General features: G+C 40.0%; 3 protein-coding genes across 4 annotated transcripts; 2 read left to right on the forward strand and 1 right to left on the reverse strand.

Moving 5' to 3' along the window:
* The first annotated feature begins 347 nt into the window (after nucleotides 1–347).
* On the forward strand, nucleotides 348–2,118 carry LOC110753620 (epi-neemfruitin B 7-O-acetyltransferse L7AT-like). Its single transcript, XM_088247424.1, has one exon. It carries the CDS (start codon nucleotides 374–376, stop codon nucleotides 2,030–2,032), a length of 1,659 nt encoding a protein of 552 aa, XP_088103550.1. The 5' UTR covers nucleotides 348–373; the 3' UTR covers nucleotides 2,033–2,118.
* A 1,356-nt stretch (nucleotides 2,119–3,474) lies between these two features.
* Nucleotides 3,475–8,116, forward strand: LOC110753595 (Zn-dependent exopeptidases superfamily protein). Of its 2 annotated transcripts, XM_021954529.2 has the most exons (11): nucleotides 3,478–3,799; nucleotides 4,219–4,276; nucleotides 4,350–4,460; nucleotides 4,711–4,848; nucleotides 5,437–5,506; nucleotides 5,829–5,884; nucleotides 6,177–6,302; nucleotides 6,570–6,709; nucleotides 7,078–7,150; nucleotides 7,244–7,318; nucleotides 7,438–8,116. In XM_021954529.2, exons 1-11 carry the CDS (start codon nucleotides 3,654–3,656, stop codon nucleotides 7,753–7,755), a joined length of 1,311 nt encoding a protein of 436 aa, XP_021810221.1. In that variant the 5' UTR covers nucleotides 3,478–3,653; the 3' UTR covers nucleotides 7,756–8,116. The 2 variants fall into 2 exon arrangements, with proteins under 2 accessions (XP_088110018.1, XP_021810221.1); XM_088253892.1 differs by lacking the exon at nucleotides 7,244–7,318 and having other exon boundaries at nucleotides 3,475–3,799.
* Nucleotides 8,117–8,238: 122 nt separating this feature from the next.
* Nucleotides 8,239–12,143, reverse strand: LOC110753594 (Pentatricopeptide repeat (PPR-like) superfamily protein). Its single transcript, XM_021954528.2, has 5 exons — nucleotides 10,169–12,143; nucleotides 9,232–9,384; nucleotides 9,056–9,127; nucleotides 8,675–8,869; nucleotides 8,239–8,504 (listed from the first exon to the last, which is right to left on the reverse strand). The coding sequence occupies exons 1-4, from the start codon at nucleotides 11,948–11,950 to the stop codon at nucleotides 8,762–8,764; spliced, it is 2,115 nt and encodes a 704-aa protein (XP_021810220.1). The 5' UTR covers nucleotides 11,951–12,143; the 3' UTR covers nucleotides 8,239–8,504; nucleotides 8,675–8,761.
* Between the last annotated feature and the right edge of the window lie 1,572 nt (nucleotides 12,144–13,715).

Consider the following 13,715-nt stretch of genomic DNA (forward strand, 5'->3'; position numbering starts at 1 on the left):
TTATTTGTAATGGATTAGCAATAGCTTTTTTAACTACGAAGGTTGCTATCATGCTTTTCGTCATCTCTTATCAAACATGTGTAGTCATGGTGATCATCGATCGAGAACCAAATGCACGCACGCTTCACTCTGATAAACATCACTAATATATATATATATATATATATATAGAGAGAGAGAGAGAGAGAGAGAGAGAGAGAGAGAGAGAGTAGCTTATGGAAAAGGACTGATATGCATTTCATATATATTCTACAAATAATATGACAAACGAAGCTGGCGCCGCACCTAATGCAGAAAGATACCTTTCTGCCGCTTATAAACTAGCTAGCTAGCTAGTTGAAATGACAGATTCTTTTGCCAAACACATTGAAAAATGGAAGTAGAAATTATTTCCAAAGAGAAAATTAAACCATCTTGCCCAACACCCTCTCACCTGAGAATTTTTAAGCTTTCACTTCTGGACCAGCTCATACCAGCTCCCTATGCTCCCGTAATCCTCTTTTATCATCCTCCTATAAATGAAAATGACGATGATAATATTAATAGCAGGTTACATTTGCTAAAGACCTCTTTGGCAGAAACCTTAACTGGGTTTTACCCACTTGCTGGGGAGATCAAAGATGACCTGTCCATTGACTGCAACGACCAAGGAGCTCATTATGTGGAAGCCCGAGTTAACTACTCTAGTCTTGATGAATTTCTCAGCCGACCTGACCTTTTGCTACTACTACATCGCTTCCTCCCTTGTGATGTAACAAATGCAGGTGCAAGTGTAACCAACATTCAAGTCAATGTGTTCAAATGTGGCGGCATCGCCATCGGCCTATGCATCTCACACAAGATCCTTGATGGTGCTGCTTTGTGCACCTTTCTCAAATCCTGGACTGCCATTGCTCGTGCGCGCAGCAGCATCAGCAGCCCTGGCCCCGGCTCTTTGTTAAGAACATCCTCCTCCTCCTCATCATCATCATCAGATTCAATATTAATATCATCATCATCATCATCAGATTCAGATTCAGATGATCATCAAACAGAAGACGCAACAACATATACAAGCGTAGCTTCTTCAATAATAGGAGGGCCCAATTTATTTGCTGCAACTCGTCTGTTCCCCACCAACGATGATTTATGGCTTAGAGATTCATCAATTCCGATGTGGGGTTCCTTGTTCATAAAGGACGGCAAGTCCTCATGCGTCACAAAAAGATTTGTATTTGATGCCTCAGCTATAGCCAACCTCAAGGACATGGCCAATAGTTCATCATCATGTGTGCAAGTACTGAAACGTGGACCCACGCGTGTTGAAGTGGTTTCAGCTTTCATATGGCAATGCGCCATGGCTGCCTCTAAACAAAAATATGGTTTCGAAAGGCCTTCAGTGCTGACTCACACGGTGAACTTGCGCTCAAGGATATTCTTAGATGATGCTTATGAGGCTGCAGCAGCATCAGATACTGCTGCTGCTGCAGATTTAAGTTTGGAGAATTCTATTGGAAACCTCCTTTGGATTGCGGCTGCCCGATGTCCGATGCTAATGCTAGATGAGGAGGAGGAGGTGGCTAATAATAATAACAATAATAATAGCTCCGCTTCCGGATCAAGAATATTGCATGGGTTGGTGAGTGAGTTGAGAAATGCGTTGTCCAAAGTTGATGGTGGTTTTGTTAAGAAAATGCGATCAGGCGAGGAGGGGAAGACTCTCATGTTGGAGTGTCTGAAGGAAATAACTAAAACAAAAGAAGAAGAAGAAGAAGAAGAAGAAGAAAAAGAATACTATGGGTTCAGTAGTTGGTGTAAGTTTGGGTTGTACGAAGCTGGTGATTTTGGGTGGGGAAAGCCAATCTGGATCAGCAGCATTGCTTCCACTGGTAATTCCGTCTTCATGAATCTCATCATTTTGGTGGACACCAAGTTGGGTGATGGAATAGAAGCATGGGTCACGTTGGACCAACATCACATGGCTCTTCTCCAATCCAATCCCCTTCTCCAAAAATTCGTTTCATTCGACCCCACTCCTTTACTACTCCTTTGATATCATATTATTGTACTATATATCATTAATCTTTATTTTATGCAAACAAACAAGACTGGTTAACTTGTTAATCTCATTTCACATTTTTGTGGTACAAAAAGATCACCTCACTACTAACATTTCTCTTTCACAAATAATAAGATTAAACTCAACCTGGAAACATAACGTACAGCTCAACATTTGTAAACTACAAGCCTAATTGAGAGACTATCAATACATTTAATTAATGTAATTCAACAATCAAGATTAGAAGTATGTAACCAATTTTCAATACAAAATATTTATTGGAGAAAAAAATAATTTTATTTCACTTTTATTTTTTGTTTATAATAATTATTATAAAAAAGAAAGAAATAAAAATAAAATACACACAATAATATTTGGCCCGCGGGCTCATGGGCCTACGGGGACCCGCCCGGCCCGGCCCGCTTGGGCTTGGGCTTGGCTTGGGCTTGGGTGTTTGAAGCCCGGCCCGGCCCGATTAAGCCCATAAAAGCCCGGCCCGATCCGCCCACAAAGCACGGCCCGATAGGCCCGCATACATATATAATTATGTATAAATAAGGGTTTAGGATTAGGATTACATCACTTGAATAACAAATCCCCCTATTTCATTTTTGTGTGTGTGTGTTGCTTGTTTGAAAAATTGTGTTTCTATTGAATTCTACTCATTCATAATTTATAATTGGATAATTGACACATTAATTTGTGTCATTTATTAATACAACAATTATATGTATATAATAAGACGAACAACATATCATATCGCCAAACATAATCATACCACCAAATATAATCATACTTTTCTTTAACATATCACCAAACATTTGCATATTTATTCATACCATCAACTTATTATTTTTTAGGCCCATTTCGGCCCGGCCCGACTCGATGGCCTTTTTCAAGCCCAGCCCATGAGATGGGCTTGGGCTTTGAATTTTTTAAAAAAGCCTGGCCTGATATTTTCTCTCTCCTCTTTAAAATTCAGCCCGGCCCGATTCGAATCCATTAAATTTAGGCCGGGCTAATCCGGCCCGCCCCATTGACGAGCCCTATCGGCTGCCACATAAAATGATATGCTAATGTGGTCAATTTTGTGTGTCTAAATAGCATTACTTATATATATATATATGTGTGATTGTCTTCAAGGAATGTATGCAACATTTAACGAAAAAAGCAGACAATAATTTTAATTTTAAAAAATAAAAATAAAAAACAACTGTTGATTTTTCGGGTCAATTCAACTAAAATCTAACTGATCTCCTTGTTGTGGGACGATCCACAGTGGATCGAAACCAGCCAAGGCCGGTCTTCTTGCTCTAGGGGACCATGTAAAAAATGTAATGAGTGTCTGACCTACTGAATTCAGAAAAAGAAGTAATTTAAAGGAAAATAAGAAAAAATAAGCGAAGCTATCAAGACCGTTGAACGTGGAAGTTGGAACAACAGGACAAACTGACAGAAGAAGAGTTAACCCTCTTCCCTTCTCTTCTTTTGCCACACAGCTTGAAAATGGAATAATGAAAACTCAAGGAAAAGAAAAAAAAACTAAACTAAAATAGATCAACTTTTTCCGTCTTTTCTTCTTCTTCTTCTTGGTTTTGGTCTGACTGGCTCTGGCATGGCTCATCTCCTTCTCCTCTCCTCTCCCTTATCCATCAGTTTGTGTTTCTTTGCTTGGTTGCAAGGTTTCTTGGTCGTTCATGGCAATACTAATCTCACTCACTCTTCTTTGACGCCCATTAATCGTGATCTCTATCATTCCAGGTGACGTCTACTCTCTTTATCAACGATTTTTCTTTCCCTTATTCTATTTTTTACTGTGTTCCGATCTTTTTGCACTTCCCATATGTCTTTTTTGCCTGAATTAATCTGGCTCCTCTGAGTTGCGCTGAATTGGAAGTAACAGATTTATTTATTTTTCGTTGAATCTTAAAATGGGTTTTCTGTTTATTTCTTTCATTTCTTGTTTTCTTCGTGGAAGGAATTAGGGCTGATACTGACTGACTCTATGGTTGGTTGTTCAGAAATTGTAGGGAACTGAATGCCTGAATCTTGTTCTGGCTATTCACTAACATTTCATATCTTTGGTTTACTTGATGTCAACTTGTCATGAATTTCTCAGTTTATTTAACCTTGAAAACATCATATATATATAATCAAACTTTCCTTTTATTGGTCTGCAGTGGGGATTTGATGGAAGAAATAAAAGCTTTGGTCTTTCGTCACCCAGACCTGCTCACTGTAGGTTGCCTTTGCCGGTTTATTGTTTTCCTGAAATTCATTTAGTTTCCTAAAACTTTGATGTTAATGACAGTTCGATACAATTAAATCTCGAAACAAGGGCTACTCTGCTGAGATCGCAGTAGTTACCTATTGCCGGAGAAGGCAAGAGACTGATGACAGGCCAAAGTTTCGGATACTTCTTGTAAGGCTTTAATGTATTTTTATGCGTTGGATTCCTATTAATTAGATTTTGCATTCAGGGTTGGCTGTTTATAGGCCTTAATGTTCTTTGATTTTTCAAGTTAAACAAAAGCGGGGATTTCCATGTACTTCAACACTATATCAAACTGGTGTAATGAATTACAGAATATTTATAATCTGTTTTTTAGCGTATAGATAATCTCAGATTGGTAATGGCTGGTGTTTTTGACAGATGATTCCTTGTCTTCCAGAGTTTTGGACAGCATGGAAGGGAGCTCATTACATCTGAACTTGCTTTGCGAATCCTTTCAATATTGAGTAAAGAACAGTTTCTACCCAACCTGGACCCAGCCACCTTAGACCATACCCTTGACAAACTCTTGATAAAGGTAACTTTTTGATAATGTGCTGCAAGACTCTTTCCCTAATAATTATTAATGTAGATGCAATTTGCTTTTACCAGATGATGTCAACTGTTTATGAAACACTTCTGCTTTTGCTTCGTCCATTTAAGCAGCATACTACAACATGAGCTAGAAATATTAGGGCCACTAGAATTTGAAATAATGAATGGGCACCTCCATCTCATATCTTCATCTTCTTCCACTTCAAGTATCTGGCTTTCACTTCAATCTATCTGGCATTTCTTCAGAAATTATGAGCAATATTTTTATGCCTTCTGCTGTTTATCTCTAGGGTGAGTATATGAGCTCAAACTTACAAGTTGGCAACTCCTTATATGGAGATGATTTGTTTCCATGTTTCTCATGGATCCATCTGCATGTATTGCTCTTGAGAATTTTATATTATTTGTTAGGGGGTTTACAACTGGTATGCTTGATCTATAGTACTCATCATTAGAACCTGATGCCCCAGGGCTTGAAATACTTTCCTCTTCAATTCTGATGAGCTATTTCTTCGGAGATACTTGAAGAACTTTGGTATTTTTTGAGTTCTGATATCTAATTATATGTCAGATGGTTCCTATGGAAAACATAAATGGCCGCAGAATTGTTGAAGCAGGAGACCTCTGTGAGAGGAGAAATGGTAAAGCAGTTGATTTTGTGGATTTTGAAACATATTTATACGCACACTCTATTATAAATAGAATCCTCTCTGTCAATCAACATATATGCAATATCAGATGTTCCCCTATTATTTAAAAGGAACTAATAATATATTTTAAAAGCAAGGATAGCCCGACAATTGTATAAATTACCCCATTTTCCAGTAGTCTGTACTTTTACTCCTGTTCCTAGACCAACTTTCTGCACTCACGTGTGAATATTCTTCTAGCATGTATTATGTATGTATGTGTGTGTGTGTGTGTGTGTATGTATATTGTGTTTAAGTTTGCATCTTGTGACAGGGAGAGGAGTTGATCTCAACCGTAATTGGAGCGTAGATTGGGGCAAAAAGGAGAAGGTTAGTCACACTTGTTCATTTGATGCTAGTCTTATTTTCTTATTCATGCTATATCACATTTATCATGTTGCTTGTTTATTTCATCTATTAATTGTCTTCTTGAGGTGGACCTTGTTTACCATTATATAGCAGTGCACGTAATATATAACACATCATTAGATGAAGCTGTAGTCTCATTCATTGTTTTTCCTGCTTTCTCTCTTTAAATTAAATATTCAACTGTCATTTCGTTTATTGTGCTATTTTGTTCTTAAAACTCTTCTTTCATTTTTATGTTGTTTTTCTATCACAGGATTATGATCCATATGAGGAAAATCCTGGAACTGCTCCTTTCAGCGAACCTGAAACTCAGATAATGCGGAAAGTTGCCGTGTCATTTGATCCACACATATGGGTTAATATACACTCTGGAATGGAGGTACGTCAGACAAACTTTCAGTTATTATTCCCTACTGTTGACTCCGAAGTCATATTCACCATTTTTGGAAGTTTCTGATTAAAGCACTTCTGTTTTACAAAAGTGGCATTGTCACCTACGATTTTGTCACTTACAGTGTATACAGTTTTATATTCTTTTACCAATTACCATTAAAGTGCAGCGACCCTTAATTTTTGTTTGATTTTTAATTTATGGTTTGTGTACTCTGCAAATGGCACATTTCTTATATAGCTTCTTGTTTTTTAGGCTCTATTTATGCCATATGACCATAAGAACACAACCCCTGATGGAGTTTCCTCGCACCAGATGAAGTCATTGCTTGAGGAACTCAACCATCTGCATTGCCAAAGGCGTTGCATGATTGGGTCTGGTGGAGGTTCTGTTGGGTTAGTATTACTAACAGTCACTATTATTGTTCAGTTCGTTGTTATTCTTACCAATGATATCTTCTGTTTTTTGCTTGCCCAATATGATTAATTACATGGCGGGGATGCTAGCCTCAATAACCAATTGAACTGTGCTGGAGGATGAGGGCTAGAGGGTTTTACATAGGAAATTTGGCACTTGTGAGGGCATAGGGGTAGTTTGACTGCAAGGCTAAAGCCCTGCTGGGTCTAAAATTTTAAGTAGTTTAGTTGGCTCATTAATCTTTACACCACAACTCATGAGCCAGAGTTTAAAGGATTTAAAGCTCACTATTTAAAAATGCTTATTTTAAGTTTTTCCATTAAGTTTTAATACGGCTTAATTGTAGGTATCTGGCACACGGGACAGCAACTGATTATATGTTTGATATTGTAAGGGTGCCAATGGCTTTCACCTTTGAGGTTTGTCAAATTATCCCTCTTTTTCCTTCAAATTTATGATCTCAAAGAAAACTTGACTCAGACAAATCTGCATCCTTTTTCATTTTGACTAAGATATATGGAGATGGAGCAGCCTCATCAAGAGATTGCTTCAAAATGTTCAATCCCACTGACTTTGGTACCTTCAATGTATGTTAGTTTTTTGGTTCATCTTTTAAGTTTCAGCATATACAGAACCAACAGTTAATGAAATGGGGTCTCAACGAACCAACAGTTAATGTTTAACAGTGTAAAATTTTCACTTTCAGAGAGTTCTCAATGAATGGTCTGCGGCATTTTTCACAATTTTTAAATTGGGGCCAAACCATCTTGGTGAAAATTATTCCAAGGCTTCTGTGCCCACCTTAGACAAGTGGGTATCCATAGATGAGTATCTTGACGGGTACTTAGTTGAGAGGAGTAGCAGATATGGAAAGAAGATGGAGGTGCTTGAATTAGGAATGCAGGAGATAAGAACATATTTCAGGCTCTTCTTGTTATCTTCCGTCCTGTTATTGTTCATGTTCTGTTCCAGAATTTCAAAAGGCAAGTGTGCTAGACCAATTGTTTCTGCTATTGCACTCTGATATTGAGAAACAACCCGGCGTCAGCAGCTTCCTGCCGCACTGGACTGATCAGATGTGGTTCCGCACATTCCACCACTTCTCCATTTGTTTCCAATAGTTTTAGTGAAACACCATGAGCAGCAAGAAGTTGAGGTCCGTAATTTGAAGTGAATTTTGATTTACCCATTCCTAGTCGTCATGGGAAGAACAGGAAAAATAAGAATATATATGCCAAATTTTTGAGATAGGATCTCCTCAAATTTTTATATGTACAAGTACACACAATACGAACAATTTTTTTAACTCATAGTGTAATTGTTTACTCTGTAAAACTAGTCATATTCTTTTCAAGTGAAGCATCAATGTATTTGCTTACCGAGTCTTCGGATGTCTTAATTTTGCATATCATAACACCGGACTAAAATATAATGCACATCTCTTTGCAGACAAAAAAAGAGTGGAAAACAAAATGCTGCCTAAATAATCACGCTCTTCCTATAAAGACATGAAGAAAAAAATATAAGCCGATTTAGTTTTATAATTACATTCCACTTTATGATAAAAAGTAATTGGCAAATTTTTACAAGATACAAGCAACAATTTTATCTGGTGCTTAAACTATAATTATATTGAGGTGAAGGGGGTTGTTTCTTCAACTGTTCTCGTGTTTGTTAAGAGGGTGTGGCAGGTCTCTTTCTTCCCAAACTCTGGAACATGATCGTCCTTGAGGTTGAATTCCATTGCATGATGGCCAGCCTAAATCTTGGTTCCTGCAAAATCATCAGACATAAAGAAAAAGAAATGTTTGGAGATGCTGACATTCGTGAAACTTAAATTCATGCTTGTGTGTGTAAATACGCGGCTTTGGCCTAACCTTCCTATTAGACCCTAAACTACTGAAGGAAGAAAAAAATATGTCAATATACAGTTTGGGCCTAACCTTCATACGAGACCTGACTAGATCAAGCATGATAAGGAGAACACAAGTAAATTTGGCTATATGATACGACTCAAATCATATCATTCATCATCTCAGTGTCTGTTTCATGTATTTCAGAGCAGACCGCAACATTGCCCTGGCTTTCCTATCTGGAGTGCATCTAGACAGAATCATTTCTTCATACACAGCTGGAACCTGAAACCAAACAACGCAACCTATGTTGAAATATACCAAACATCCTCAGATACTGGAATTATCTAACACGTATATAAGTCACATGGCAATATGTACAATTAAGGCACCACAAAAGCTGAAGGCCTATTATGCATACAAAATGCAGAGGTCATCTATGATAAAGAACATTATACAAGATTCATATACCTTGTAAAATTTATCAACACGGATAAGGGTTTTCATAAGCGTAGTATATGTAACTACATCTGGTTTCAGGTCCTGCAGTTATAAGGAAGCAAGTGAATTGTAATAAAATGGCAAGATCAATTGTACCGCTTTGTGCAGTAATAATAAATTAGAAACTGTGAAAAACATTAACTTACATTTTCCTTCATGTACTGCAACACAGAAAAGGCCTCAGCATCCCTTCTATCTTCTCCAAATGCATTGATTAATGAATTGAGAGCTAAGAGACTGGGTTTTAAGCCATCTGCTCTCATGACCCTAAATGCGTTCAGTGCTTGCTCAGACAAACCCTGTCAAACATTCGCATGGAAGATCAAAAAAATGTTCAACCATCACACTCATGATAAGACTATCCAATTCATTATCGGAGATCCAAATAGAAAGATAAAACAGTAGTTTGAATTGAAGTAATGAGAAAAGCTTTCTAGTTGGAAATTAAACAGCATATCTAAAGCTTCAGCAGTCCAAATATAAGTAAATAAATAGACAAACACACACACACACACATAAGTAAATAAATAGACAAACACACACGCACACACGCACAACATGGTATAGTCAGCAATATTTTTGAACTCCGTCACTGGCGTGCACGCACACACACACACACACACAGTATAGTCAGCAATATTTTTGAACTCCGTCACTGGTAGTACTGAGAACAGGTTTGAGATTGTGTCAAAGCTAAAAACTGAGGGAGTGCAACTGGTTTGAGATTGTGTCAAAGCTAAAAACTGAGGGAGTGCAACTTTCTCAAATGGTAGGAGAATCCACTTGAAGCTGGTCATGTCATTACGAATAGATATGACACTGAATAAAAAATTTGCCATATGATGGTTTCAATTCACAGAATAATGTTTTTTCAGAAAGAAAAAAAGAGTAAGAAGAAAGATCAATTGTATAATGCAAGGGAAAAGTGAAGGTAAAATCACCTAAGATAAGATGGTTATATGCTTAACATATTCCAGTATTCTACAATCTAAGAAATGCCAGCAAGTGTAATGTAACTCAAGTGAGGAGGGTGCATAATAAAATTACATAAGGTGTGTGAGAAGTGTTGAGAATACAACTTACTCTTTGTGCATAGGCATTAATTAAGGCATTGTACATAGTCGGGGATGGTTTCAAGCCTGCAGACTTCATGACCTCCAAGCACTCTATTGCATCATTAAATCTCCCCGACTTTCCATAAATATCAACTAGGGTGGTATAGGTAACTATGTTGGGCAGTAAACCCTGAGCCTGCATCTTCCCCAACAAGCCCTTCACCTCAACCCATCTCTGCTGCTCCCCAAAGGAATTTATCATGATGTTATAGGTGGTGGCGCAAGGGGCGCACCCACTTTGGTGCATTTCCTCAAATAATTCCTCTGCTCTTTTATGGTGGCCTGACTTGCAATGACAATCTATAAGCGTATTCCAGGTGACAGTGTCGGGTTGAATTCCCTCGGATAGCATCCTTTCAAAGGTAGCCATAACATGATCAAGACAGTTGGACTTTCCAAATGTGTCAATCATGACATTGTAAAAATGCCTGTCGGGTCTTACCCCGCTGCTCTTCATCTCCCTCAATACTTGGAACGACTTTTGCCACTCTCCTCTATCACGGTAGCTCGCTAAGATCCTACTGAAAACATAGGAATTAGGCTGCACATTGCCGGCTTCCATCTCTTTCAGCACAATTCTTGCGCTTTCCCACCTTCCCGCATTCGCATAGGCATCAATGAGCAGGCTGTATGTGTGCTCATCGGGTGAAATGCCGCTCTTCTCCATCTGGGAAACGATGGATTCGGCGTCTTTCAATTGAGCAGCCTTTACATAGCCTTTGAGCAGGGCATTGTAAGCCCTGGTCCTGGGCTGCAATCCTCCTTCTTTCATCTCCTCAAAGATAGCTTCGGCTTCAACCACCCTACCGCAATTCCCCAGGGCGGAGATGAGGGCAACCAGAGTGGCGGTTTTGGGGCTCAAGCCAGTGGCCTGGACCATGGCGAGCAGATGCATAGCCTGCGTGGGCTCACCGGCTTTTGCGAAACCAGCAATGATGTCGTTGTAGAGCTGGCCATCAATCTCAATGCTCTCGGACTCAATCTCCCGGTAGAGCTTGAGCATAATGGGGGAATCAATCTTGTTAGAGCGGGAGAGGGATTGAATGATCAAGCTGTAATTGACGAAGTCGGAGCGATAACCGTCTTGGCGCATGCGGGACATCAAATGGAGGGCCTTCTCGAGGTCGCCGTTGCGGGCACAGGCGCCGATGAGAGCATTGTAGGTGAGCGGTGTTAAGGATTGTCGCTGGGAGAGCAAGAAAGCCTCGTAGAGTTTCTCGGAGCGGCCGAGGGCGTGGATGAGGATGGAGTAGAGGAGTTCGTAGGAGAAGCAGAGGTTGTGCTTTTGGAGCCAGGAAACGACGGCGTAGGCTAGTTGTATGTCGGAGGAGGAGGAGGAGCAGAGAGATTTGAGGAGGGAGTGCCAGAGTGGGGCGGGCACGGCCCGGTACGACTCGGCCAGCTGGAACTCGGCTGGGTCGAGTGAGGTTGGGGAGGAGGCGGAAGATGACATTGGCATTGACTTGGCGGCGAGGAAGGTGAGGAGGGGGCTGAAGTCATAGCGGGAAACGGCAGCTTGGTCGTCGTCAAAAGAGCGCCGTCTTGAGTTTGAGGTTGAGGTTGAGGTTGAGGATGGAATTGGGGGTAGATGGGCTTGGGATGAGTTGGTAACGGCAGCGGACAGAGACCACAAATGGAACATATGGTGGTGGTGGTGGTGGTGGTGACGGATGAGTATTGGAGAAGCCAATTGAAAGGAAGGGAAGCGAGTCGACCCTGGTACTGGTACTGGAACCGGAAGAAGAAGCATGTTTGTTTGTAGATAATATTTGACTGATTGCTTGCTTTACTGAGAGACTATCTAAGATCTGTCTGTCTCTGTGTTAAGCCAGACAACCCCACCCAACTAGCATACTATTTTATCGGTTTCGTTTCTGGTTCTAGCTCTGGCTCTGGCTCTGGGGATAGTTTTAGTGGAGGGAAGGCGAAGAAGAACAATAGCCAGCCAACAAGACATACATGATAGTTAGTAAGTACACTAAACGGAGGAGGGCCTATCCTCTGTTTTCCGGAGCAGGGATCTGCTTTCCCCATATCAAATCCCTCACCTGCCACGTAAGCTTTATAAGATTCCTTTTCGTCCTCGGGCGGGCTTCTTGCGGAACCACTTGAAGAAGTTGGATTTTCCAAAATCTCTCACTCTCGTTATAAAAATGCTTCGCCTTTAAACTTTTTAAACCCTTCCTCACTCCCTCACCCTTGCTTGCATGCTTGCTGTCCGTCCGGCTTAGGGTTTCTCTGCAACTGCAACAGTGGCTTCGCGAGCTCAATTCAACGAGCCCCCATAAGGCACGCTATTCCTTCAAATCTACGTGTATCCTCCCCAAAGAGAAACTTGAGGTTCTATCTTTCTGTTCTTTTTCTTTTTCAGTTCTTTCTAAATACCACTGCAAGCAAGGCAACTGAACTGGTTTTAAATTTGAGTGTCGTTGCTGCTTCAGATAAGGGTAGGTAGGATCATTGCAATTTGCATTTTCAATTTTAGATTTGAAATTGGATGTTTTGTGTTGATATTAGAGTTATTAGCAGTCTTGCTAGATTTCCCAAGTATATAACTCAATTTATTCTTTAGATATTGAAATTTGAAACCACCTCATGGACATGGAGCCTGCGATCATGTATGGAAATGGCCATTACCCCGCTTATTCTGACACCAAACCAAACTTGTGTTTGAGTTGAGTTGTAGCGTGCTCAATGCTTACAATGCTGATAGATATATCAGCGCTGTTGTTGTTGTTGTGGCTTCAGCAAGCTCTACATCTGAAGAGTCCGACTACATTGACTCATTTGGAAGTCAAATGTCTTTCTGTATCCAACTCTTCTATTATCGGATCATAATTATTATATTTGGATTCAGGTTGAGTCTGATGATGATGATCACGACGAGCCATGGCCTCCCAAGCTTTGAGAAAGACACTGAGCGAAGCCCCATCCAGGAGCATGTGTGAAACGGTGGCAGCAATGGCTAATCCACCACATGCAAAGACGGTGACCTTGTATCATAGCACCTGGAGTGGGAGCATCCCATGTTCTTGGAGATGGAAGAAATTGAGAAATTTTGAGATTAATGAGAGATTAGGACTGTTGAAAAAGTGATTCAAACGGGAGTCAGTGTGGGCCTCAACATAGTAACCTCCTTGGTCGTTGCAATCTATGGAAAAGTGGCCTTTGATCCTTCCTGCAAGAGGGTAAAAATGGGTTAAAGTTTTAGACACAGACTGCTTTAGCAGCAGCAGCAGTTGCCATCTTTTATCATCCCCCATCTCCTGTATAGGATTGGGATTGAGATAATGGAGGAGCATTGGGAGATAGACGAGAGGAGCGAACCGGTCCAAGAGAGACAGGTTGTATATATAGAATGGCATCTAACTGCTACTAAGCGCTGATGCTCGCTCTACCGTAGTTTCATGTACCCGCAAAATCTTTATTAACTTTACCCCTTGCAGTCATAATGTCATAATCTCAGATTAAACTAACTGTCACATTAATGCAATTTTTTATTCATCATCAGTATG

Source organism: Prunus avium, chromosome 1 (assembly GCF_965620075.1).
Source record: "Prunus avium chromosome 1, drPruAviu1.hap1.1, whole genome shotgun sequence".
Lineage (NCBI taxonomy): Eukaryota > Viridiplantae > Streptophyta > Magnoliopsida > Rosales > Rosaceae > Prunus > Prunus avium.